The sequence below is a fragment of the Larus michahellis genome, chromosome 3 (assembly GCF_964199755.1).
Source record: "Larus michahellis chromosome 3, bLarMic1.1, whole genome shotgun sequence".
In the NCBI taxonomy this organism is placed as follows: Eukaryota; Metazoa; Chordata; class Aves; order Charadriiformes; family Laridae; genus Larus; species Larus michahellis.
Window position 1 is genome coordinate 99,562,800 of NC_133898.1, and position 26,923 is coordinate 99,589,722.

At 37.9% G+C, this 26,923-nt stretch overlaps 1 protein-coding gene across 2 annotated transcripts in view; it reads left to right on the plus strand.

The window, feature by feature from the left end:
* The window catches only part of LMBRD1 (LMBR1 domain containing 1), an 81,765-nt gene extending 66,474 nt beyond the window's left edge, over positions 1-15,291 (plus strand). For both annotated transcript variants that reach the window (XM_074581457.1, XM_074581458.1), the window contains exons 15-16: positions 13,101-13,192; positions 13,346-15,291. In XM_074581457.1, the coding sequence (XP_074437558.1) occupies positions 13,101-13,192; positions 13,346-13,465 (212 nt within the window). In that variant the 3' untranslated portion in view covers positions 13,466-15,291. The remainder of the gene's footprint in view (positions 1-13,100; positions 13,193-13,345) is intronic.
* Positions 15,292-26,923: the final 11,632 nt, after the last annotated feature.

Consider the following 26,923-nt stretch of genomic DNA (forward strand, 5'->3'; position numbering starts at 1 on the left):
CTAGCTGTTGCAGTACTGATACTGCTGTTTAAGGTCACCATCAACTTTATTGATTGCTTTGGTCTCTTGTTTAAAAAATTGATCTCAGCAAAGGATTTATGGCCTTTGGAATGGTCCAGATTTTTCAGGCCAAAGCTCTCAATTGTTCTCTCTGGCAAACTTTCAGCTCCCCTGTATAAAGAGGAGTTGAATTATGTATGCATCTATATAGTTACAAAAAGGCTTGAGAGTGTGTGTTAATTGATAGAAAAGATAATAGTTGTCCTGTGTTCTCATCTAATTATCAGTATTCTGTAACTACTGAATTCTGACAATGCTTCTAGAAGATTTTGGCATCTCCTCAGATTTTCTTCCTATTTGTGTTATTAGGAACTACAATTTTTAATTTTAAACAATTTTTGTACTACCGGGGGTAACTGGACCACTTATTCTTTGTTCCCACTCTATCAAGCTGCGGTCTCTTTTGCCTGGTAGTTCATATTGTCTCCCAAGGGCAGTGGGGTGGATTTTTCTCCTGTCTCCCCCATACTTCAAATAAATTGTTCATCCACCTTTATTTTTGATGGCTATTTTTAGACTTATGCAGTTTTAAGTGTTTTGATATTTTGACAAATATAATTATTCAATTCATATTTAAGCTGCTGTATTTTTGTGATTAAAAATAGAAGCTCTTCTGTGGCAGAGTTTAGAAGAGCAAAATCTGTCATCTTTCAAAATGAGATCACTTTGAGCAGGTTGTATGGATCTTTGTTTCTTGTAAACAGCTTCTTGGCTAGTATTTGCTGGGAGAAGAACTCTCACTGGCATCGATAAGCTCATTAGCCTTGACTTTTCTGGGAGAGATTCAGATAGTCTGATTTCCTCAGACTTTGTTGCTTAATCATGGGAACTGGGGTCGGACTGAAAAAACTTCCTAAATTCCACCTATTCTTGATGATATATTTTAAGTACTTTGAACACTTTGCCTGATTTTTTCCTAATGTGCTTTAATCAGTGGAAACAAAATAGCTGATACTTAAAACTGGTGTTCTGATGTGCTGAACACAAGAGTTGGCCTGTGTAAATGATGGCTGTGGTTTGCCGTCATTAACATGTGTTGTTGCACTGGGTATATTTTGAGTCATGTTCTTCTTTCTTAGTTGGAAAGAGGTGGAGAAGGTATTGATATGCTGTCTTGTGCTAGCCTAGTCTGGGTAGAAGATGGATGGATATCTCTTAAATGTGAACCTTAATGTGATCAAAAGACTAGAGTGGGGTTCTGTTAACTTACAGATGTGGTCAGGCCATTAAAGTGTTTTTATAAATGAAAGAAAAGTTTCCTTTGTAATGTTCAATTTTAAAAAAACCCAAGTTGCTTTAGTGAAAACACTGTATTCACTCTTTCATCTAGTCAGTTTTAGAAAGTGGAAATGTTTGCCTTGGAATACCTGCCATTTTTAATACCTGATAATGAAAACTAATGAAAATAACTGTTGTAGATGCTACTCTTATGCTCTGTGATTAGGTAGAATATGTTGACAAGTGAAACTTATTTCAAGGGTAGAAACTATATTTTTAAATACAATTTCTCTTGTTTTTAAGGATATTAGACACACAGCAAAAATTGATGCAACTAACTTCAAGTGAAGATAAAGGTTGGCCAAGCACTTGTAGTTTTTATTGACTTCTGTGGTACTAGGGTTTTATCTTATATAAACCACTGAACTGGAACTAAATACAAATATTGACTTGTCTTCTCAGCACTTCATTTTGTTTTATTTAAACTGCATTAATTCTAACAGGTGTCTTTCCTTAAATGTAAAACAAACTATAATCTTTTAATGGTTGTGCTGATGGATAAGCTTATAGCAGTCTGCTGTCTTAATCAATACTCAGATGTTGTAGATATGATCTCTACTTACTGTAGCAAAGTACTTTTTTTCTTTCTGAGATGGTAAAAGAGACCTGATCTTGTTGTAGCAACTAATGCTCTCAAAACCGTCAATATTGTTAAAACTTCAGGTTTAATGGGCAGTGTCTTCTATATATGTGTTTCAAACCAGTGTTTAGCTTGATGAAAAGGACAGTTATAATTTCTGGAGAAAGATAAGGCAGTTAAAATACAATCTCATAAAAATCACACTCTTGAGTATTTACAGTTAAATATATAATATGTGAGATTTTTAGCATTGTATTGTCTGCTTTCATGCAGCAAACCTGGCTTGTGACTCCTGGTATGCAGGAGTTGAATCTGCCTTATACCATAAAGGCTGTAATGGCATAATTATGTGAAACAGAACAGAAGCCCAAAAGTAATAGGGCAGGCTACATCTTATAACTCTAAGTACCTTGCCTTAGTTATACTTACACATCTTGCACAACAGGCTTGCATTCTGGTTAACGTAGATTTTTTTAAAGCTTTTTAAATAGTCTTTTTGAGCAGCAAACTTAATATATTTGTTATAGGCATAATAAGCATTAGTTTTCAGTGTTTGATACAGCTGGGTAAAGACCTTGTTTGATCATTGATTTCAAGGACTAATGCCAGGTGAACTGTTGGGTCTGCAGTTCAGTTGAGCATCAGGTCAAGCAAAAGAGTTCAATTATGTGATTAAGACTTGCAGCTGTATTAATGCATTGAAAACTTGATATAGGTTTAACTAAAGAGGTTGATGAGACTTAATGTAAGTGAGCAATGACTCAGCTGCAAGCCTGTACACAAGACTTTTCCCAACCTTAACTGAGATCTGATAAACACTATCTGCCTCTTCCAAGATCAGAAAACCATGAAAGTTGCTTTTTAAGCATGATTCATTTTTAAATCCATAACATGCTATGAATCTCCCTTGGATTCTCACATTTCCTTAATTGGGGAAATGAGCCTTACCTGATGCCTGCTAAATGCTGGGTACAGTCTGTGTGCTGGCCCTTCTGCATAGACCTGCACTGACCCTAACGGTTTGTAAAGTGGGGAAGAAAAAGGTTATTTCCATTTCTAAGGCTTTGAACTGAGCAGGAATTACTGTGCTAATTAGTTCTGTGCCACCTTATAGGACTCTCTTGTCAGCTGGATGTCAACAAGTGCAACATCTCAGGCTTTATTTTAGTCTGAATAAAGAGTAGATGGAGACACTACTCAAGCTGGAAATGAACCCCAAATACGAATGCCAAAACAGGAGCATATTCTTTGTTTCTCCTCCAGAAAAATCCAAGAGGCATGCAAAGCAAAAGCGGAAGCAAGCTGCCTAACCTTTGATATTAGTAATTTTATATTAAGTATTTTATGACCCTAGATTACCTCTTCCAAATGGTCTTTTTAAATTAATTAATTTGCAAAGTGTTAAAATGCTTCACAAAAAGCCTAAATGAGGATTTTGGTAAGGGGTTTATCCATTTTCCTGTTACTTTACTGAATGACCTTACTAGTACTTTACCCTGAATCTCTGCTTACACCTAACACTGTGGAAGTCCTCTATCATCATGAGAACTCAACATAAGTAAGCACATTGGTGCATGTTTGACTTCAGAAAGCCCTATTTGACAGCTGTAAATAGCATGAATAGCTAAGAGTGCTGTAAATCTTTTTCTACAGTACATTGTTTGTGGGTGCATAGTTGTAGAAACATCAATTCCTACACTTTTTTTCTTCTACACCCCACCACTGTGGACAGGTACAAACTGCTCTAAACTACGCCTCTTCTCCCTCCCAGAGATTGTAACTGGAGAGGGAAGAGGTTGCATTTACTAAGTACTCTGAAATGTTAAATAGAGTTTAGCAGTACAGCAATTGTTTGTTCTCTTCTTGGATCAACATCCTATTTCTATTGCCTGTTGGATTTAAGCCCAACAGTAAAGTGAGATGCTCTAATATTATCGGTACTTCATAATAAGAGTTGAAGCTGCTTACAAAGGATTGAGGGGTATACACCTATTCTTAAAAGGAAGCAATGAACCCAGTGTAAGAAACCTGCCAACATTTTGTCTACAAAATGATCCTTTTAATAAAGGCAGTTTTCTTATCAAAAGAAGGAATCATCTTTGGCCTTTCTGTGAGTAGCAATGCCACCAAATCTTTTCATTGCTGAGAAACATTATGACATGTACTGGAAATAATTTCAATGAAATGTTGGGAGCTGCTTCTGCTGGTGTAATCAAATAATCTTTTTACCTTGGTACAGACAGCTGATGAGTTCACTACATAACATGATCAAGAACAGCCATGCAGAAAACTGAAACAGCAACCTGTAACTACAGCTGGTGAAGCTACATACAGATATTTGCTGCCTATCTTCTAATATGGCTTGCCTAGTAGAATTAGAAAAGGTCAATTCATGAAGATGGTCTTTTTCACGGATGTGTCCTGTAGCTGGGTTGGATGAATGACATTGGACTAGGCAAATCCTATCTGAACTGTGAGAGAAACCTGACTGGATTACAGTTAAATGTATCATAAATTGTGTCTGAAGGAGGCTGAAGATGGGAATGCATGGGAAGGAAGCCATTGTTTTCAGAGCGTTATTAATGAGAAAAATCACTAATTCACATCCAGCTTATTTAAAAGAATTTGGCATTGGGTCTTTTAAGTTTGACTCTAATGATGGTTATAACTGTTTTTGTTCTTCAGAGAATAAACAAGGCATTCCAGCACTAAAAGTTGCCCTACTTTGTCGAAAGCTTCTTTGAGTGTTAGCTGGCTATAAATACTTCAATCTACAGACAGAATATGAGATACTCTGTGTAAGGATATTAAGAGGTCAAGCTCAATCTGCTAAAATATTTTTTTCTCCCCATCATCCGAATTCTTTTCCATGTAACGTGATCTCAGGATAGGGAAAACAATGAATCCTGGTAGAATCACCATCCCTGGAGGTATTTAAAAGATGGGTAGATGTGGTGCTTAAGGACATGGTTTAATGATGATTTTTCAGTGTTACATTGATCTGAAACGTCCCTTCTAACCTAGGCAATCCTATGGTTCTCACACAGGACAGACATCCTTCTTAAGTGGTCAGCAAAAGACAGTATGAGGCAAGTAGAAAGGACATGATGAAAGTGAGGTTAATGTAGAAGGTAAAGTGGTGTGATGTAGTTTCAAGGAGAAGTCTGAGTTAGTGTAAGTTTAAGCTTGTACCAAGCTGATACTGGAAAATGTGGTAGGTAGTTAATGGGAAGTGTTCTGATTAGAATGAAAATGATAGGTTATGCTGTCCGTTGACTGCGTCCTTTCTGGAATCTTGCATCCGTGTTCATTCCTAGGGTATTGCCTTTGAAGTTTGTCAATAGCTATGTCTTTAAAATAAGACTTGTTTGCCTTTTAGTTACTTAAAAACAAGATGTTCAAGGGAGACTCAGAAAACACCTTTGCGGAAGTTTGAATTTAAGTCAGGGACTTAAAGGCAAAAAATAGCAATAATATGGCTTGTGTCCAAGTGTATCTGACCAGTGTTTGTAATTAACCTAAATTGTACATAGCATTTCAAAAGGTATCTAGTTTCAATGGAAACACAGAGAACATGTTTTGCTCTGCAGGTTGATCCAATGTTTTATTGCTTCCCCTGTAGAAAAGAAGACATTGTCTCTGTTTGGAATTAACATGGCCTCACATTTTAGTTGTCAGTTAATGCTGTACCTTTCCACTATACACATGGCCCTGTAGCATTAGTATTTCCTTCACTTGAAGGTATTTAATAAACCTTAAAATCAAGTCATCCTTTAAACTTATGAAAAATAAGATTAACATGTTTAGCTCTTTGAATCTCATTAAATGTTTTTCCTCTAGTCTGTTAATACATGCAAGTCTTGGCACCCTCACAGATTCTCTGTAGCTAAACTAAAATAGAAGCCTTATAGCTGTGTGCAATTTTCCATTGTGTTTCCACTTCCATAGCTGTGCTAGGATGAACTCCAAATCTAAAATGGCAAAAAGAGGACTGATAGGCTTTTTGAATGTATAAAGGGAAGTGATGAGAACTCTTGCCGATGTTTAGCCAAAGCTTGTTTGTGATTGCTCGTTTGTAAGATCTAGTACCCTCTTTCTGCAACTAAATCCTGCATTTCCTGTTCACAAATGGCACTTTATTTAAATTTGACTCTTGGAAAAATGGTTATGACCCGTACCACTCAATAGGACTTTGCTCTCATTGTTTACCATTCAGAAACTTTGACTAGTGACTCTTCTCCTTTCAGCACAACATCTTGGAGGATCTTACTGGAAGCCTCCTTGTGCTATGAAGTCTGCAGTGATGGGACTTGCAGATTCTTGAGACGTTTAATGTAAACATTCATAGTGTGTAATTATCGTCAAGAAGCTGTATGACTGCTCCAATAGTTAACGTACAACTAAGTAACTGCAAATAGCTATTGGTTATCTAGACTTGTAACTTTTGTTACAAAGTCAGATCTGACTATTTGTTATAAAACCAGACTGATGTCGACTACATAATTTTCTGGCGCTCTCTAGGTTTATATCAGGTTGGGTTTGATTTGCAGATATGCAATACGAGGTATAGGATGCAACTTATTTGTAGATTGAGTTGCTGAAAAAAGCAGAGTTTGCCTTCTGAATGATAGCTTGTCCCAAATAGCTTTTCCAGGTTCCTCACTAGTCCCTGATTTCCAGGTTCCTTCCTCCTCCTTAGCCTGCTAAATCATTTTCTTTGGCAGGGTTAGATTCCAAACCTACTGAGCAGCTGTTATTGAACAAGGTAGGCTTTTGGCTAGACGCTATCCAGCTAGACTTTTGGTTTCTACAGGTCTTTAAGTGCCATCTCACTACCACTTACATCTAAATAAAATATATATAAAAAAAACCCAAAACAAACACATGGGACAAACCAGCAGGCAGCTGCTTGTACTTGGAAGTTAGATGGATGCAAACCATTGTTTTAACATCTGATTTGAAAATCATGCTTCTGTAGGGCACTGTAGCCCTTCAGAGTGCTGTCAGCTTGAAATGTTGGAAGCTTAGTGATTCACATCCCTTCAAATGGGGAGCTATTGTAGATACATACAACCAATTGGGAAATGTTTTCAGATCCTTGCTCGGAACTAATTCCAGTAGTATGTTTTCCAACATGCTTTTCAGTCTGATAAGGAATCAAAGGTGTAAATTTGTTGCAAAGTTAACCTTGAGGCAAGTGGTGCTGAAGCTCTGTAATATGTGCATTGTTGTGAAAGCTGAAAGAGGGACAACTTGAAGGTTTAAGCAATTTTTGGAGAACTGTAGCTGATGAGATAACAAGTATGGGATGTCACAAAATTGGAAAAGCTTTGTGTAGGAGGTTAATTTTAGCTAGTGAAACCAGAGAAGCAGCAGCAGAGGGGCTGGATTGTGAAGCACAAAGGCAGGCTTAACAGCTGAAGGAGGCTAGTATTAATTTTGTGTGTGGATATATATCACAGCAGAGAAGAATAAGGAATAAGTGGGCATGTGATTCAATAGAATATTGTGAAAAACCACTTTTGTAGAAACTGCTGAGTAATGGGCAACTAAGAACATAGTCATTTTTTTCCCCCTGTTTAGCCAACATGAAAAAGAAACACTGCATTTGTGGCTGGGGGCAGCTTTTACTGCCACTCCATGAAACCGTTTCCAGAAAAACCTGTGAAAGTGATACATGAAATCCAATTTCCACGGAAAATTTTTTAAGATTGTAAGTCCTGGAGTGACCTTAGAAAAATATGGATGAAGATGTTAAGTTGTGAGACGGATATGTACAGGAGCAAAGGGGAAACCTGTAATTACAAAACTTCTAGTATACCTGCTAGTATCTGAAGACTCCTGAAGCTTATTTTGTCTTGTTCATGTAAACGCTTTGGTCTGTAACCAAAGCAAGAACCAGGAACAAGTCCATGTTCTGTCTCTTGATGTTTCAATCTTTAGCAGAGTATTTCTTTCTAAATTTTATTACTTGCTGCTTATTTCCACTGTTTTGCATCTTTGACACTTTTTTATTAACTAGGAAAACCAGTACATGTGTCTCAGGATTGCATACAGTACTGTAGCATTCCTTCACTGCAATGGTCAAAAGTGATTCTGATCACTCAGCAGCTATTTATACTAGAAGTGGAAGTGTTGCTGTTTCTTGAGAGAAAAATTAATTGGACATTATGCAGTGATGAATATGGCTGTTATGGGTCTTACACTATTAGATGTCACTTGGTTGTTTACCTATTTGAAGTGTCATGTTTTTTGTGGCCATTAACTTCCTTGTGCAGTGTCTTTGTATGGGTGAAACTACTTAACTTTTTTGATCAGTTTGATTGCTATACATTGACTATAACTCTTTGCATGATTTCCCTAGTGAAATATTGAATCACAAGACAAAATTAAATAGGACTCTTATTCTATGTGTTTTATAGCCACATACAGCAAATCCATGGGTCTTACACACTTCCATAGTCTTTCATATGTGGTCTGAGTTACAACATGCTTATCTTGTCTAAGTTGAGATATCTAATTAAGAAATTTGTTTTATTTTGAAGTTTGAGAAGGCATTGCATGTATTGCTGCAAAGAAAACATTTCCATTATAAAAATAGCAAAGCTTTATCAGAGCCCTGTTTACTGTAGTGAGTTAAGGGCCATACCTACCTGGGAATCATTCTACCATCCAGTAAAAACACTTGCTGTCATAGATCTTTTAAGTGAAATAACACAAAGGCTGCTTCATTTTCTGCTGTTGCTTTGTTTCTGGTAAGTAAAGGCATGTTTCTCTGAGGCTGTTCTCAAGCCTGGAATCTCTGCCCTGTACCTGCTTAGTTCATAGGAATTCTAGTGGTTTTTTTTCCACTTATTTAAAATACTGATATACTGTGGCAGAGAAAACCAGAAGCTATGGTATCCAAAGCCAGCTGTTCTTGGTCTAGTTGTTTACTCTATTTGTCAAAATGCATCGTAGCTTTACTGCTAAAAGAAAAGCCATAGTAAGAAAATATGATCATCTTTAAAAACAATTTAGAGGCAGTTGAGTTATTTTATTGTGATGTAGAACTGACTTGGCCTGTAGAAATGTTTGTTCTGTGATATAAGATGTTGCTCATCTTAAGTCATGTAACCTAAGTGAAGCATACAGCAATGACAGTAAATAGTAAAATAGGTGTGTCATCGTATCTCAGTAGCACAATGAGAAATAGTATCTGGAAATCAACAAAACCCTAGAAAGAATGAAGATGTCACAGCTGTTGATGTGCTGTTGCATCTGAGATATGAGATGTGCATTAACCATCATTGCTTATAAACATTCCTCTCCAAGTTTTAAGTCCATGACTTAAACTGTGGGGCCAGATGCAGGCCCAGAAGCAATGCTTATAAGGAAGAAATGCAGGTGTCCCTTTAATTACACTTTCTCAGGTGAAATCTCAAACTTTTTTGGAACTTGATGTGTATTTCAAGCTTAGAAACACCAGTTGGACTGCAAGCAGCAGCAGCTGCTTGCAACACAGCTTTTGAATGATTGGCAGCAGGGGTGTATGAAAGACCAAGTGTTCTTGGATACCTGAAGCCATGCATTCAGTGCTTTTAGGATTTGGAATGTGCCATGCTTATACATTCTAAGTTTCAGTTTTCTTTTGGAAGTGGGTTTGATTATATCTTAAGCAAAACTAGGTTTTGCTTGAAATTGGGCAAGTAATCTTCATCTGTCTGTGGATGACATTCTTACACTCAGTCTGGGTTTTCCATCCAAAATACCATGTTTGGTGTTAGATCTATTTGCATTGTCTCTGAAGTGAATTGTAATGATTTTGAGTGCACACAGGACCTCAAAAGGTAGGTCTGGTCCAACCTCCCCAGCAGGGTCAAGGAGAGCAGGTTGCTCAGGTCCATCCAGTTGTGACTTCAAGCTGAACAAACACTTCTTCATTGTATGCTGTCTGCTCTAGCTGTTGCAGTGGATCTGTGCTGAGCTTGCTCCAGTGTGTCAATGCTTCTTTCTTACTGGGAAGCCCAAAATGGCACTGTTGCAGATGCAGTTCCAGTCAGAGTAGAAGGAAATAATCTCTCCCGTGGACCTGTTGGCTGCAGTCCTGTTAATGAAGCCTGGTATTCAGTTACATTTTTGAGTTGCAGATGAACACTGCTAACTGCATGTTCTGGTTGGCTACTGGGACATGATGCCATTTTCTGCAAATTTCCATTGTATCTGGTCAACCCTCAGCCTGCACTGTTGCATGGTGTCACTTTGTTGCAGGTACAGGACTTCTGACTCTGTTAAACTTTGAGGACTATTTCAAGGGTCTGGAAAAAATGGATCCCTCTGAATCTTACCATCTAGTGTGTTGGGCCTCTGCTCCCCACTTCTCCCCAGTTTGATGCATGGATTTACAGAGGATATAATCTGTTTCATTGTCCAGTTGATTAAGGAAGAGGTAAAACAAGTGTGCACCTTGGTATTGACTCCCAAAGAATGCCAGTGTTTTAAATTATGTTGTTCACATAGCTCTTCCCTGAGGAACTATTTCCTTCTGTATGCTTTTGTGAAAGCTTGCTGTATTTTGAGATGCATAAATGACAGATTTCATCTGTAAATAAGTTCTCATAATTTGAGTTTTCAGTGCATGAAATGACTTTTTAGGCTCTAAGATTTGTATATCAACAGATTTGTTATCCTTGTAATTTATCTTAAACTAGCTAATTTGCTTCTCAAACGAAGCCTTTGTTTGAAAATAGTGGTACATTGAGCCTAAGGGTTTTCTAATTTACCAGAATGAAAAACTTCATTAGTGGACTTGAAATAAAATACAGTTGACTCTTCAGGTAGTTGTGGCTCTCAGCACTTGTCATCCTTTGTTTAAAAAAATCTTTTGTTTTGAATCCTGGCTGTTTGGCTTTGTTGCTTGGTCAGCACTACGTAATATGCTGTATTCTCTAAAGTGGTGGCAGTTATCTCTTGGAAGCTTGGTAGCTTTCCATGTATACTTTTTGTTCCAAAGGATCAAGATATGTCAGTAATAGTCACGATCATTCTGGATAACAAGTAGTTATCTTAATTCACGTTATTCAATATAACTCATTCTAAATTATGCCACATGGAGAAATAAGTTGATTAAAAATGTCATGTTATGCCAGCCTACTTAGTTATTCCTTCTGAATGAAGATATTACTAAATTTTAGTTAGCTGAAATTGTGACACATTCCATAGAACTGTTTTCTCAAGGTCGAACTGCTCTAAAATATTTACCATCATATATCTAATCCAATTACTGTAGAGAGTCATCTGAAAGTCTTTTAGCTCTTTTTAAATTCAAGTAACCAGCTGGAGACCTGCAGATGGTGTTGACAATACTATCTGCCATTATGAAGCATCTTCACTTTACTGGCATTTTTTACTTTGTCAGAAACTTCACCTTTTCTAGGAACATGTCATGTTAGGAAATAATGGGATGTTGTGAGTGATGTGTTACTTTACAATTTTTTTTCCTCTTTTGTAGAGTAAGTACTATTGACTGGTGTTAATGGGGGGAAGGGGGAGAGAAGTGGAAATAGTTGTTTTGTTTTTTTTTTAAACTGAGGTCTAGTCCAGAAAACCAGGAAAGTTTAGTTCAGCCAAATTCCTTCCTTGTGCTTTCACTCTGTATGTGTTAGTGGAGAAGCATACTTTCTCCAATTAAGCTGTTTTGCACTTTAATTATCTGCAGAGTGTGCATATTTGTGTGTTGTATCCCTAGTGGCTAGCAGTTGTGAAATCCCAGTTTAACTTCTTTGTTGTCTGCTGATACTGTGTAATAGATTCCAGAAATCAATTTGGTGCATAAAGTAGTATTTAACTTAGTATTTTAAATTATTCTGATAGTTTTATAAAGTATAAGTTCATTGGAGATCTGTTGAAGGAATGGAGGATTTTCTCTATTTAGATATAATCATTCTAGACACTGTAGGGATTGTCTTGGCAAGGTCAAGCGGCAGACCTTCCTGAAAAAGACCTATCTGTAACTCCTGACTCTTCTCTCCCCAGGAACTAGTGAGCTGTAGCATTTGGTATTGTTAAAGCAGCTTGTTATCTAACGTGGAAGTTGAACCTCTAAATATTTACCCTCAGAAACTGATGATTGTCAGCTTGCTAGCTTGTTAAAAGGCTGCTAAAAGTTAAACTATATAGGCATCAGCATATCTCACACAGCTCTAGGAGGTGGGAAGTCTGTACTTCAGCTGCAGCTAGGGACTGTTTCCAAACCAGGGTGTCAGAACTGAGAGAAGAACAGGCAAGTTCTGGGTTGCTTACTTTCTCTAGTGTTCAAATTGTTTAGACACCAGTTTCTGCTCTGAAACGGGCTTTATCTGGGCTTTGAAGCATAATAAATGAGGAAAACCAGGAAATCGCGTTACACCTTAGCATGAACTGAGTGCACCCCTCCTTGCACTGGAGAGATTCATCGGCTGGCTCGCATGTCCTGCTGGCTGCCCTCTGACATGACATACCATACCAGTGTCCCATACAAGCCTTTATGCTGCCTGTCTGCAGTCTTAAAAATGCCTTGACAATTTGATTCTTAATTCTGTTAAAATCTGCCACTTCACAGTGGAGAATACTTAAGTAGTATTTGTAGATGTGGCTGGTTTTATGGTGTTAGAGAAGGAGTAAGATTTAACAAGTACTGTCAGGTGTTCAGTACAAACAAGCCCTCTGCTATCTGGGTCACAAAAGGCCCAGTATGTGATCGGGTGTTTTTTGCCTACACGACTCAACACTGTAATTGACTTTGATTTTTACAAAACTTGTGCAGTCCTGGTAGAGAGATGTTTTTTTCAAAGTACTGAAATGTGGTTTTTAATACAGAATCTGCTTTGTATCTTCTTATGCCCACAGTTTATCTAAAATGGGGAACTGAGTAACTAGAACCTGTCAGAACAGGCAATAATTGACACATCTGTAGGAGAAACTGTACACAATAGTAACGGGGTTACCTGTATAACTCTTAGCTTGGTGTTACCTGCTTTCACATTCAGTCTCCCATAAAAACATATTCCTCCTTTACACCCTCTTGGTGTAAAACTTGATTTAATGGAGCATAATTGTTCTTCAGACCTGAATAGTTTCCAGAACTGTTGAATTATTATCCTATAAATTTAAGTTAGCGGACTTTTTGTTCTGTGTTAATCAGTACTATTTGCTTTCCTTTTAGATCAGTGCATTGTTACTCGGACGTACCTCTTTCTTCATAAATTTTGGTTCTTCAGTGCTGCCTATTACTTTGGGAACTGGGCATTCATTGCAGTAAGTACTTTGGTTATAATGATCACTGAATCAAGATGGATAATTTATGGTACTTGTCATTGAATCATTTGCATCACTACACTACCATTTTGTTTTACGTATATTGCCCTTGTTGAATAACACTAATTTTTACTACCTATTTTAAATTTGCAGGTATTCTTAATTGGATTAATTGTTTCATGCTGCAAAGGCAAGAAATCAGTCATTGAAGGTGAAGTGGATGAAGATGATTCAGACATGAGTGATGATGAACTGTCTGTTTATTACCGTTGATAGTTTTCTGCCTTCAAGATGGGAAAATGTAATTAAAGTTATTTTGAAAGTCATACCCATATGGAATTGGTATCCAAATAAGCATCCTTGCACCTGTAAGAATAGAGGAAAGAAGCGTACTCACTTAAAGGAGTAAAAAAAAATGAGTATCATTTTTTTGAGTGTCACTGTTATATTGGAACAAATATTGAAGCTGGGTTTGAATAATATATGGAAATACTTTTATGATTAAATGTATATGTAACTTTCTGATGTATAATTTAATGAACTATTGTAACTATTTCATAATTCATGATGCTTTTCTGTTAACTTAAGTTTTCTTAAATACTTTCATGCCTACCTTTTGGGACTATTCTTATTCAAGCTCATAAATAAAGCTAGCTAAAATCCTGCATAACAGCTGGTGTAAACATTGCTAGAAAGATTTGGATGAGGTTTACACTTTCAGAAGTATGTGACTTTGGTTTTGCTGGCACTTCTGGGATTCCCATATAAAACTATAGCTAACAAAAGACTGTCCTTAAAGTATGCCAAAACCTTCCACTTCAGTGGCAAAATTCCAGTTTGTGAAGATTAAGTTATTTTCATACTATTATACACACTGAGTTACCGTGGGAATCCTCAGGTAACTATGAGGTGGGTTTTGCTCTATCAAAGGAAATTGTTAGTGTATATGGCAATATGCGGCGTTGTTGCAGTGTTTTAGTACAGTTCAATTCTGAAGTTGCCAGGTGCCTCAGTAATAACCAGTGGAGTAATTAAGATGTGATTAATTTTTAACTTATTTTTCTCTTTAATGCAAATTGTCTAGTTTGAAGTTTTCTTTAAATATTTAATGTAAATGTTGTCAACTTGTTTACAAGCCAATATGTTTATATAAACATGGTTCATAAATATTTTTGTCATTCATGTTGTCTTTGTAAAGTAATGTTATTTTAGCTATACAGTTACTGAGCTATATTTCTAGGGCTGAAAAATATCCTCAGATATCCTTTGACAGACTCTGAAAGAGAAAATGTTTACAAGTACAGGTTTTCAAACTTCTAATGCTACCTGAGGGAAATTATAGTCCATGCAAGCACATGGAAATGTAATTTAGGTAATCTTTTTATAAGACTAATTGTTAAATAATTATTGAAATGTAGGGGAATTATTAATATAATGTCCTGCTTACATGTTTGCAAACTCTTTAAACTGACAGGTTTCTGTTCAGTTATTTGAAAAACAGTCTGCCTCTTCCTGCATTATTTCAGAAGAGCAGGCTCTCAGGAACTTCTTAATTTTAATTCAGTCTCAGTATTTCAAGAAGTCTTAGGTGAGTTGCTTAGTTAATGCATGAACCCAGGGAACTGATGTTTGAACTCTTACAGGAACAAGCAAAACTGAAGTCTTTTAACAAGCCTCCTGTGCCGGCTGCTCCAATAGTACACAAGTTTGTGGCATCCTGGAAGAACGTCTGATGTTGTAGCTTAATCGTGAGCTGCAAATATGCAGTCAAGTCTGCTCAACTAATAGCAATCAATCTTTTGCTACTGATGAGACATTTGAAAGGACAGGAATGTATTCAAACACTGATGATGGGTACTGAGACTTGACTAGGCAGTCTGAGCTCCCTTTGACTAGAATTAGCTGAACACTAAACATGACCATTGAGGAAACTTTCAAGGAATAATTTATAACAAGTTCAAGTAACTCAAATGGAAGGTAGAACCTGACGTTGAATGTCTGGAAGCTGCGTCCAGAGGATATCAGGAAGTCAGTGTTCTTTGTGGATGCCCTGGTGGAAAACTTCCATGAGCTAATTTAAATAAAGTTAACTGTTCCTTTTTTGTGGGCTTTGTTCATATTTCACCTTCAGCTTTAACCAATGATAGTTATCACTTCCTCCTGTGGCTGTGTCATACAGATTTGTTAATCTTTCTGGGTGTAAGATTGAGCTGCGCTACCCCATTTTGCGGAGTTGTATCCATTCTATCTTAACTTCTCGCTGGGGAGATTGGTGCTTGTCTGGGGAACATTGGCAGGAAGGTGTTGGTTTCATGCCATGTAGCTGCTTGCATGTTACCTGCAGGATTAGGGGTCGCTGGCCAAGAAGTCTCTGGATATAAGTTACTGTAGGTCTCCCCTGCTTCCAGGCTTTTCTTCATTTCCAGGTTCTTCCTAATCCAGTCCCGTTTCCTGTCTAAATAATCTATATGCAGAAATACAATGAGTTACCTTTGAATTGGTGGATTGTCTCTTTAATTGGAGGATTCTGTAAGTACTGCTTTTTTAATCCAGATGTGAAGCAGATTTACAACCAGCCCATTGCTAGTCGCAGCTATAAGGAAGCAGGGTTCTTCATGGGAGTTCAAAAGTTGTTTCAGACACTTGCTGTCACCCTCTGTCATACAAGAAGTAAATAACTGTCAGCATTTATAATCAAAATTATTCTTCACCTGCCACATCCTCACTAAAGTTTCTCAGGAGTTCAATGAACTGTTTGACAAGGTTTTAAAAGATTTTTGTATGCACTAATGTAATAAATATATACACTCAAGAATTCATCTCTAATCAACATTTCATGTGACAAACTTGACATTAACTGTACTGTGCCTTTAAAATAAACTAGAAGTGGTTTTGAAGTTTACTGTGTGCTGAACTCACCAATGATAGGTGAAATGATGAAATGATAGTCCATAGTTTTCTGCAGGTTTTAGAGCAAATTTGAACTTTCCAGTCATGTTATAATACAGCACTGTACCTTGTAAGCAAACATCTAACATCTTCAACTGAATCTTCAGAGTTCTCAATTTTCTGGACTAAAGTAATGTAAAGGCATCAGGATTGTTTCACCGCTTTGATTTATAAGAATGATATTCCAAATCCATTGCTGTAGTGAGAGCTTTCAAAACTTCTGGGTTGGTGCAGTGCTATTTTAAGCCAGGTCTGAAGTTAGGGGTTTGGGGTGTGTGTTTGTTTTTTTTTATTGTACTTTTCTGTTCAGCTCCTATCATGTTGGAGGCTCATGGACATTTAGAAACTAGTGAACCTTAAATCTTGCTGACACATCAAGCATAAACCATGGTCACCAGGAACGTGTTTAATAGAATTCAGCAGGAATATGTGCCAAATGGGTCCTCATCTTGCTGCTTGTTCCGTGGTGATCGGTAGTTTGCCTGGAGTTACAAATCATAAATACAATAGAGCCTGTAATAGTCTGCTTTGGTTCCTAGCTGAGAGGTGACAGTGTGCTGCAGATTTCCTGCTCTTTGTCAGAAAGGAGTGAAAAGCCTTTCCTGGTAAAGAAGGAAAGAAACATCTGCTGCATTTTTTTGTATTTTCTGCTTTGACTTCTGGAAAAGATTTCAGCGTGGACTTGAGTTTTTTGCACTGAAAACAGTAATTTACTTCTAGGTAGTGTGCCATTACCAGGGTTGTGCCACATAGAACAGTAATTTCATGCTCAGGTAATATGACAACTTAAGTTAAAAACTAATTAACCCTTTCAATGCTCATGTTTTGCTTCGGAATAATCAGTGTAGACTTAATTCTTCAGATTCTTTGAGATGTCTTCTACTGCTTAGAAACAGTATTTTTGGGGCTCACAGCTGCTTTGTTCTTTGGCTTTCTCAACACAAGTTCCTCAATTGGACGGTGGCCTACAACAGCATTTCGAAAAACGTTACCCCCTTGTAGAAACTATTATGTGGTTTATCCTAAAATACTAACTGAACTACTGGTGTGTATAGCGGAGCTACAGTTGAAGTGTTTAAGGAAACTAATTAGTGTAGAATATAACTTGTCTCCCTGTAAGTAAGTAGATATTCAACCCATTACGGCAGTGCTGAAAGAGTTCTGGATATGGGTAGGGAAATAAAGCACTGCTTGTGAGATTAAGCAAAGGAAAAAGATTCATCTCTTTCTAAAATAGTCTAAAATAATTTGAAATACTCAAGCTGTAACATTTTTCGGGCTCTTAGGTTGAAAATCATAGTTCATATTGATAATACATTTTCTTACATTAGTGTAGATCTGTTCTCTTGCAACCTTCTGCAAAGTCAGCTTTCTTGCGGATAAAGTGAAGAAATTAAACTGAGAAATTTTTTTTTTTTTTTTGCAAATGTGTATTTTGACTATACTCTCAAAAGAAATAAAAGCCTTGTTTTGATTCTGGTAAGAGACCAATTTCTGTTAATAGTCTAAATTTTAAAACAAATTCTACTTCTAAATTAAGACACTTGTCAATTCTGGATAATTAAATGAATCCAATTCTAGTGTTCTTGACCAACTTTAGTGAGATGTGGTTGTTACAGAAATTATCTGGGAGTTGAACTAATTTTAACATCCTCCTATTCAGAGAGACTGCATGAGTGATAGCACTTCAATCAATTTTATAGCTATAAAGAGGATTATTTCTTTGAAATAAACAGACAATTTGAGCACGCTTAACAAAACCATAGCTTTCGTCCAGGTCCACCTCTAGGAAAAGAGTGATATATTTAGCGGGTCAGACAGAAGAATTTTGGTTTCTGGAGGACTGATCTTAGAGGTAAACTACACTGAACTGGTAAGTTTCCTGATCCTCCTGTGTTCATTGCCCAGAAAGACACGCGGTGCTGATTAAGGTTGGGTTTTAATTTTGCTTGTTATAAACATACCTGCTTTTTTTCCCCAGGGAAGGTATGCAAGTTGCCTGTAAAACATACAACTTAATTTTTTTGAGTTATTTCGGAGAATGATGTCAAAATCCTTATCATGAGAATCCAAATATCTTGCATAAAGGCAGAGACTGTGAGAACATTCAAAGCAAATGTGAAGGATGAACATGTGCGTAGTTCCTACTGAAATTCGAGTCGGGATATGGGGCTTCTCACCAGAATGTATCAAACTTCCTGTGAGGAAGTAAAATACAGATTGATTTAATAGCACCTCAGCTTCTGCTAAGCTGCTTAAACATAAATCATGATGTTACTGTGAGCTGCATAGAGTTTGAAAATTCTCCCACATGTATTAAGTGTGTCACTTTAACTGAGAGGACTTTGGAGTCAGGGCAGCAAGACTTTTATTAATGTGAATGTCTATGATATTCCCCCCACCTCCCCTAGCCGTGCAGCTGATGAACTTATTATTGCATTAAACACTTGAAGGAATATCCTGGGACTGAAATGTTTGATTCTGACTCTTAATGTATAATTTGAAGGCATCACCTATGTCCTAAACTTCTGAGTTGTATACTTGTTCTCTAAACTTTTAAGTTAGAACGGAATTCTTAATTGCTTGATGACTTTATATCCTCTCCAAATAGAAATGATCAAGATGCTGATGGCAGGCGTATCTGACTTGCGTGGGATATTGTTTTGGAATGCGTCAGTGAAGAAACTTCAATTTATTGTAAGGAAAAGTGGCTTTTTCTGTTTTGAGGTGCATAGTCCTGAATGTAGAACCTGAAAGTTAAGTTCTTAACAATGGACATAACTTTCTAGTGCATGGAGGGGAAAAAAAAAATAAATCACAATTATAAAACGTAAACTCCAGAGGAATCCTCATTTTCCCAACTCTGAAGCAGGTACTTTATCAGAAATTGATTTTGAAGAAATAATGACAGTTTTATTAATGTTCTTAACTAGAAAAATATACCTTTTAAGTTGTGCAGACACTGATAACAGGATTATTTTGGTGTAGGATTTCAAATGTGAGGGGTGCAGCTCCTACTGAAAACCTCTGGGAATTGAGATCCCAGGTGATTTGGAATAGACTTCTTGAAGTACTTAGGGAAAACATAAACCAAACTGTTTTCCTTACCAGTTCATGGAGGAATTAAAAAAAAATAAAAAAAATCCTTTTAGTGAATGGAGTTGAACATGCTAGCAGTTTTTCTGTATTTTAAAATACATTCCTGAAAAACTAATACTTGACTAAGGCAATCATTGTACAACAGTTTTCAGGCTTAACTAGTCATGTCCCTAGTTCTGATAGGGATCAGAAGGGGGTGCTGTAAGAAGATGAATTGCATCTTTCCTGAACTAGCTTTGAGAGTAGTGTTAGGATACTTAATGATAGAGAGAACGTTTTTTTTTTTTAGTAGATACTATTTTTAGTGTGTGACTCCCAGCCCTGTGCTATTTAAAGCCTGTCCAAACACTACCTGACAATAGGCTGGAAGATTCTGATATCTCTAGGAAAAGAGTGTGTTTGAAGAAGGAATATTTCATAGACAAGACAAAGGTTGAGAGAAAAGACTTCCATGTGCTAGATCCACAGAAGAACTTACAGCTTGCACTGTAGTGCTCAACACTACTTAAATTTTAGACAATATGGTATCTGAAAGTTAGATTGCCACTTCGCTCTAGGCTAATTCTCAATTTTGTGGGGAGAGTTAATGCTGCAGGATGGTGTATGCAAAACTATAGTGCTAAGGAAGGAGCTTCCTGGTTGTAGATGTGCAAGACCTAAACCTGGTATATGGGTTTTGATCTAAAAGAGGCTTTCATTGCTGACAGAATTGGATTTCTTTACTACATCAGTCAACAAGGGAAGAGCTACAGATGTCATCTATCCGGACTTCTGTAAGGCCTTTGACACAGTGATTCCAACATCCTTCTCTCTAAATTGGAGAGGTATGGATTTGGTGGGTGGATTGTTTGTTGGATGAGGAATTAGCCAGAAGGTAGTGGTCAATGGCTCAATGTCCACATGTAGATCAATAACAAGTGATGTCCCCCAGGGGTCTGTATTGCGACCAGTACTGCTTAATATCTTCATCAATGACATAGTTGGATTGAGTGTACCTTCATCAAATTTGCAGAAAACACCAAGATGGGTGGTGCAGTTGACATGCCTCAGGGACAAGATGCCATCCAGAGGGACCTGGACAAGCTTGAGAAGTAGGGCCATGTGAACCTTATGGGATTCAACAAGGCCAAGTGCAGGGTCCTGCACCTGGGTTGGGATGAGTACCTGTACGAATACAGGCTGGTGGATGAAGGGATTGAGAGCAGCCCTGCTGAGAAGGACTTGGGGGTACTGGTTATTGAAGAGCTGGACGTGAACTGGCAATATAAGATGTTTTTAGCAATGAGGGTGGTGAAACACTGGAACAGGTTGCCCAGGGAGGTGGTAGATGCCCTATCCCTGGAAACATTCAAGGTCAGGTTGGACAGGGCTCTGAGCAACCTGACCAAGTTGAAGATGTCCCTGCTCATTGCAGGGGCTTGGACTAGATGACCTTTAAATGTCTCTTCCAACCCAAACCATTCTGTGGTTCTCCATAGAATCGTTCTCTTGATGAGTTAGAGCTCAATAGCTGTACTGCCTATTTGGGAAAGTGTCTTTGTATCTTTCATAGGCAAGAGATAAACATTTGGTGGAAGCTGGATGGGGGTTGAACCTAGGGGTTTAGACCTGGTACTTCAATTATTTTGTATTCATATCAAAGATTAATGAAAAGTTGGACTCCCTGCTACATACAGACAAGCAGCTGGCTGCAATACTTGCCCAGTACTGGTAGGTCATGGCAGTATCCTCAATTTGGGTAGAACAAACTTTTGTTTTCACACCTGGAAAAGAATCCTTATTGCTGTTCTCTGAATATCGCTGCCGTTGAACTTGATGTATTGCAGACCTCTAAACATCTTTTGACATCAAAGAGAGAAAAGCGGAAGAACCAGCTGCTATAGATAATTGCTCTGCATTGTGTCCACAAGCCAAGAGTGATGGTGGTGTGCCTGGCAGCAAATTATAATTTTGGGGACCTTGGAGGTATTCCAAGAGTAGTTAGACTGGTTTTACAGGCTTGAAAAAAGCTGCATCGTAATCAAGCAAAAGAGCACTCATTCATCCCACATCCTACCATCTTGCCCTGCTGAAGAAAGGATTTATCATGCTGTGGAACCTGTGCTACCCATGTGGTGTGTGTGGAACCGGCATTGATGTGCAAGACTTGCTGAGCAGATAAATGGTGCCAGCCCTACATGGTAGCAGTAGAAATCTGTATCCCACAACAGGAATGCTGCTGCCTTTCACTGATGAAGCACATCTACTTTTTGCTTTAGAAGAATCTTAAGATCAGCATCCTGACAAGCTGGCATCCTCCTACAGTGGAAGAAGGAGCTGTTTTAATGGCTTTCAACTGTTTCCACAGATTTCCGGTGCAACTGCAGAAGTCATGTGAGGATGGTTCTGTCTCATCCTCTTAGCTACGTGTGAACAGTCCCTGTTTTGACAGGCTTGCTGGATGTGTCTTCACAGTTCCCAGTAAGACTCCCAGCTCCCCTGCCAAAGACACAGTGATAAGTACGTCATTCAGACCTGGCAAATCTGCGATTGGGCTGGATGAGTAATGTGGAGAAGGGCTGCTCTTCACGTATGTGAATTTCTGTCTTAAGGAATGTACTCTAAATAGAAATGTTTCCATATTAGTGTTCTGTTTTAGGCTAGTGCCTGAACAAATCTTTGTAGCAGCAATTCTGAGTTGTCTGATACGATGGGGATGTTTTGAACTGAAGAGCTCATCACAAAAATGCTAGCATATCACTCCTGATAGTGTTACTTTTAATCTTACTCCATCTGTTTCTGAAGGGCCTTATGTAGATTTACCTATTCTTAAATTAAACACAGGACTTAACTCACTGTTCTTCAATGACATTTTTTTAGGCTTTGTGACTTTGCCTTTGTTTTTCAACTTATTTTTTTAAAATGCTTTTTCAGGGTTGTCATCCAGTCCTGGGGGCAAATGATCTCCAAATGCTTTGAGGAATCCACTCATTTTGTTAAAATAGGGTTGCAAGAATTATCCTCAAGTAGTGTGGGAGTTGCATTTAAGTAAACTGGTTGCTTAGCTGAGTTCTAAGTCACGATCCTCTCATGGATAAAAGAAACTACATTCTCTCGCTGCACCTAGTGCCCTGGTTTTGCTCTGTGACACAGGTGTATTGTTTGGACTCTTTCCAAATCTGTTCTCAGTGATTCTTTTTCAAATCCTTGGCTCTTTAACTGCAAAGATTATGCTGCTGGTTGGCAGATGTACTTTATTTCCCTTACATTTTATCACAGCTCATACAGCATCATTTTTTTTTTTTTAAGTACGCCTGTACTCCCAGACCTGTAATGCTCCTGTGTGAGCAATTGCAGTTGTAAAACTTTACATATTGGACTTGACTATTAAATTTCATGCTGGATGAGAGCTGCTCTCCATACTGTAATGGATTCAGCTAGCTGCTCTTGCTCCCACTGTTCTGAAGAGGATCCTGCTCTGTAGTCACCTGCAGTGGCTGTCATCGATATGAAGAAGAAAAAAAAATATCTGACGTGCTCCAGTGGGTGGTTTGGCAGAGTATCTTGGGAGTTGTGCAGCCCCAGCAAGCCATATCCAGTTTTTAACTATCCTTAAAGCACTTACATTTGTTTGTTTGCTGTTGTGTTAGTCTCTCTCAAGAGCTAGTAATGAGTCATATTGTTTGTATCTTATATGTTCATAGAATAGTTTGGGTTGGAAGGGACCTTTAAAGGTCATCTAGTCCAACCTCCCTACAATAAGCAGGGACATCTTCAACTCGATCAGGTTGCTCAGAGCCCTGTCCAACCTGACCTTGAACGTTTCTGGTGATGGGGCATCTACCACCTCTCTGGGCAACCTGTGCCAGTGTTTCACCACCCTCATTGTAAAACATTTCTTCCCTCTATGTAGTCTGAATCTTCCCTCTTTTTAGTTTAAAAGCATTATCCCTTGTCCTATCACAACAGGCCCTCATAAAAAATTTGTCCCCATCTTTCTTATAAGCCACTTTTAAATACTGAAAGGCCACAATAAGGCCTGTTGAAGTTTAAGCTAAGATAAAACATCCCTCCCTGCTTCTGATCACCACACACCCCACACCTCCCACCCCCCACCAAACAGAAAAAGGCCGATGAGATGTCAGACCCTTTCAGTTATCTTGGGGAATTCACTGATGTGTCAGAATACTGAAAAAAAGAGCAAGTCTAGTGTTTCTTTCACTTGGAGAGCTGAAAGTAGTTGTCAGAAAAGTCTAGCCCAGTCAGCTTCCAAGAAAAATACTTGAATAATTGGTAAGTGCGTGGAAGCATACCAGTATATAAGTAATAATTGACAGATTTACTGAAATCAGTTTTCTACTGGGAGAAAGGTATGGCCATTGTGGGCAGAGAAGAAAGTTGTGGCTTTAGAAAGCGTTTTGACAGTCCTGATGGCATTCTGATAACTGATCTCAGGAAACCTACTAGTGGGTAAATGCAAAAGTGATTGGAGAACTGCACTCAGAAGATATTATCTGATCATTAATAAACTAGGAAAAAAGTGTCAAATTGGCTATTGCTGTTTGTCCTGGGTCCAGTGTTATACAATAGTAACATTATGGATGGACCTGGATGATGGAATGAAGGGTCAATTTAATAAACTTGCAAATAGTTTAAGCCTGGGGAGGAGTGTAAGCACTGTAGAGTAAAAGAATAAATCTTAAAACGTTCTGACAAATGAAAGGAATGGGAGATGTGATCAGGCAGAAAATCGAAACGAAGAACAAGTGACTACCAGCTCTAGTTTAGAAAAGGCTCTGGAAATTACAGTGCCTTACAAGCTAAACAAGTAGAGCTTTTTGTGGCTACTATCTTTTTCATTTCTTAACAAATTGATGGGAACGCATAAATGAGTAGCTGACTTGCAAGAACTGTGAAATCATTGTTCTGCTTAACAGTCTTACGGTTTGACTTGGAATACTTCCTGCTGTGCTTGGTACTATGTTTCAGAAGCATGTAAGCAAATGGGACAGAATTCTCAGGAGGGTAATGGAATGATTAAGTGTCAAAATATGACTTACAGGGACAGGCTGGATGAAATTCTGGGAAAACCTTTCTCAGAGCAAGAACAGTGAATTACTGGAACTTGTTCCTGAAAGTTATGGAGTCCATCATGCAAGATCTCTGTCTAGCCTGTCCTTAAGCATCTCTTGGAAGGAAACTGCCTGTTCTTACCCCGTGTCAAGGAGCTACAAGGTCCTGCATTATGCTTCCAGATGCTTAAGCTGTTAAGAAAAGTTTGCAGTCATGCTAAGGAGCACACATTAGAGTTCATATCTAATTAACATCTGTCTTGTGAAAGCCTCTTGTTGGTGGACAATGCTTCTAACCTACAGTTCAAGGTTTTCTGGTACTCTGTTACTTCCCACAGGTGAGAGTCATTGAGAAGGAGACTGGAGGCAGGAGTGTTGGACTATGTATAGCATAGTGGTGTTTCCGTGTTGGTTTAAAGCAGTTACAGGTGTTCCAGGTTATGGGTGTTCCAGAGGCCAAATTCACCCTATAGAAAGAAGTGGCCCATCTGAAGTTAATTTCCTGTTATCGTGGTTTCTACAAGAAGTAATTCACGTTTTAACAAATATTGTCAAGGAGCAGATGAAAAAAATGCAACTCTGACTTCAGCTGATATCTCTTTAAGAGAGAAGAATATATACCAGCTGAATATATACTGCTGGTGAAGATAAATTGTGACAAAAATTACATCTCTGAAAAGCTGAAAATCAGTTTTAGTGACGTAAAATCGCTACTGGAAATGGGCTGATGGGGGACAATTTCTGAAAGTTAAGCAAATAGTTTAGAGAAAATCAAAATGTGATAATATGCTGCACTTAAGTGATACACCTCCCCTCTCCCTCTGCATCCCCATGTTAAAGAGTACTTGTGCTCCCGTTTTCACATTGGGACACTGATAATGAGGTATTCAGCTAAGGATTGCAAGAAAATCTTATCCATAGAAGACAGTATTTAAAAAAAAAACAAACAAACAAACAAACAAAGAAAACCCAAAAAAACAACCAACCAAAAAAATCCCAAACTCACAATAAACAACCCCAAAACCACTAAAGTGTAGGAAAAATGTTGTAGAAGAAAATGCAACTTATTTGATGACTTACTCTTGACAGATTAAACATTTCTCTTAACTGTCTACATATTGCTTACAAATAAGCTTGCTTATACGTTCCAGACCTTTCCTGGGAATTGAATTTAACCTATTTTATGATTTTTTGGCTCCTTGTTGTACCCTCACGAAAGGCAGATAGTGATCTTTTCCATCTTTTGTTGGAGTTTCTCTTCACAGTCCTGGTCTTCATCAGTTCTAATTTATAAGAGTAGATAAAGAACACAAGGATAGCTGTGGTGTGGGTCAGACCAAACATCTGTCTACTCCAGGATCCTGAAAGCTCAGGAAAAAAGATTAAAAATAGGGCAAATGTGTAGCGATGCTTTCCAAAACATCTTCTCAATATTCCATGGTTCATTGGGGTCTTGCCTTTTCTCTCTGTTTCCAGACAGAATTCTTGCCTCGTTTGTCTTTTCACTTTCCTTGTTCTTCCCTTTGTGACTGTCATATGTATGGAAAATTCTTTGTGATTATTAAGAAGGAAGAGCATCTATCTCATTTTGCCTTGGACTTTCTCATTTCACTGTGCTACACTTAGTAATTTAGAACCCTTTTTCATTTCATCTGCTGCTTTTTTCAATTTTTAAGCTGCTGAACAGGTCTTGTCCTTTAGCTGCTCAGAGATTCTTTTTCTCTGTGCTCTTATTATCATTCTTTAAGAACTGGAAAAATCTCTCTTTTCCCCACTATAAGCTTATCCTTGTCTCCCAGCTATCCCAGCTAGCAAATTTGTTTTCAAGACTACATTCCTAAAATCTGCGCTCCTCCTTCTCTGCCTAACTAAGGATGCATTAGGAGTATCATTCCATAATCACTTCTGTACAAGTTTGCCTCTTACCCACCCTTTCAACTATGTTTTCCAATTTATGTGAATCAACTATAGGAAAATCTTCCTCTATTTGTTTTCTTTAACTTGTAAGAGGTGGTCTTTAACTTGAAAGAGGTTTTTACTGTAAGACATTGATGAAGAATCTGTATTCTATTGTACTTGTTTCCACAGCAGAGGCCTAGGTACTAACTTATCACTAGGTTGAGAACTTCAGAATATTTCAATAGGTGTTAAAAAAAAAAAAAAAACAAAAAAAACCTTATTCCTATTATCTGCCTGGTTTGGTGCTCTGAAGTAGTCCGTACCATGATGGAGTGCTTGCTTTTTTTCTTTTCCTTCACTGCACCTCCTCTGGTTTTATTGGCTTGGACTCAATGCTAGTCCAATGTCACCACATGGTATTTGGTTGGTTTACAGCCTAGACAGAGAAGTGTTATTATAACCTCATCTACTGTTTAGGTATAAGTAATAGTAACTGGAGAAAGAGACGTGTGGCAATGTGGATTGGGTATGACAGTGGGTGAAATCCTCACCTGGAAGATTCGTTTTTGGATTTCCTTTTGGTCCTATTTAAAAATATACTCTTGTCCTCAGATATCCCAGTTGCGTGTTCTGTCTTTCAGGCTGGTGGCAGCCTAAAAGGTGGCAGGTGGCAGCCTCTGTCGTCTGAAGTTGTTCTACTCTTAAAAGAAATAGTTACTAAAGGAGGAGTTTA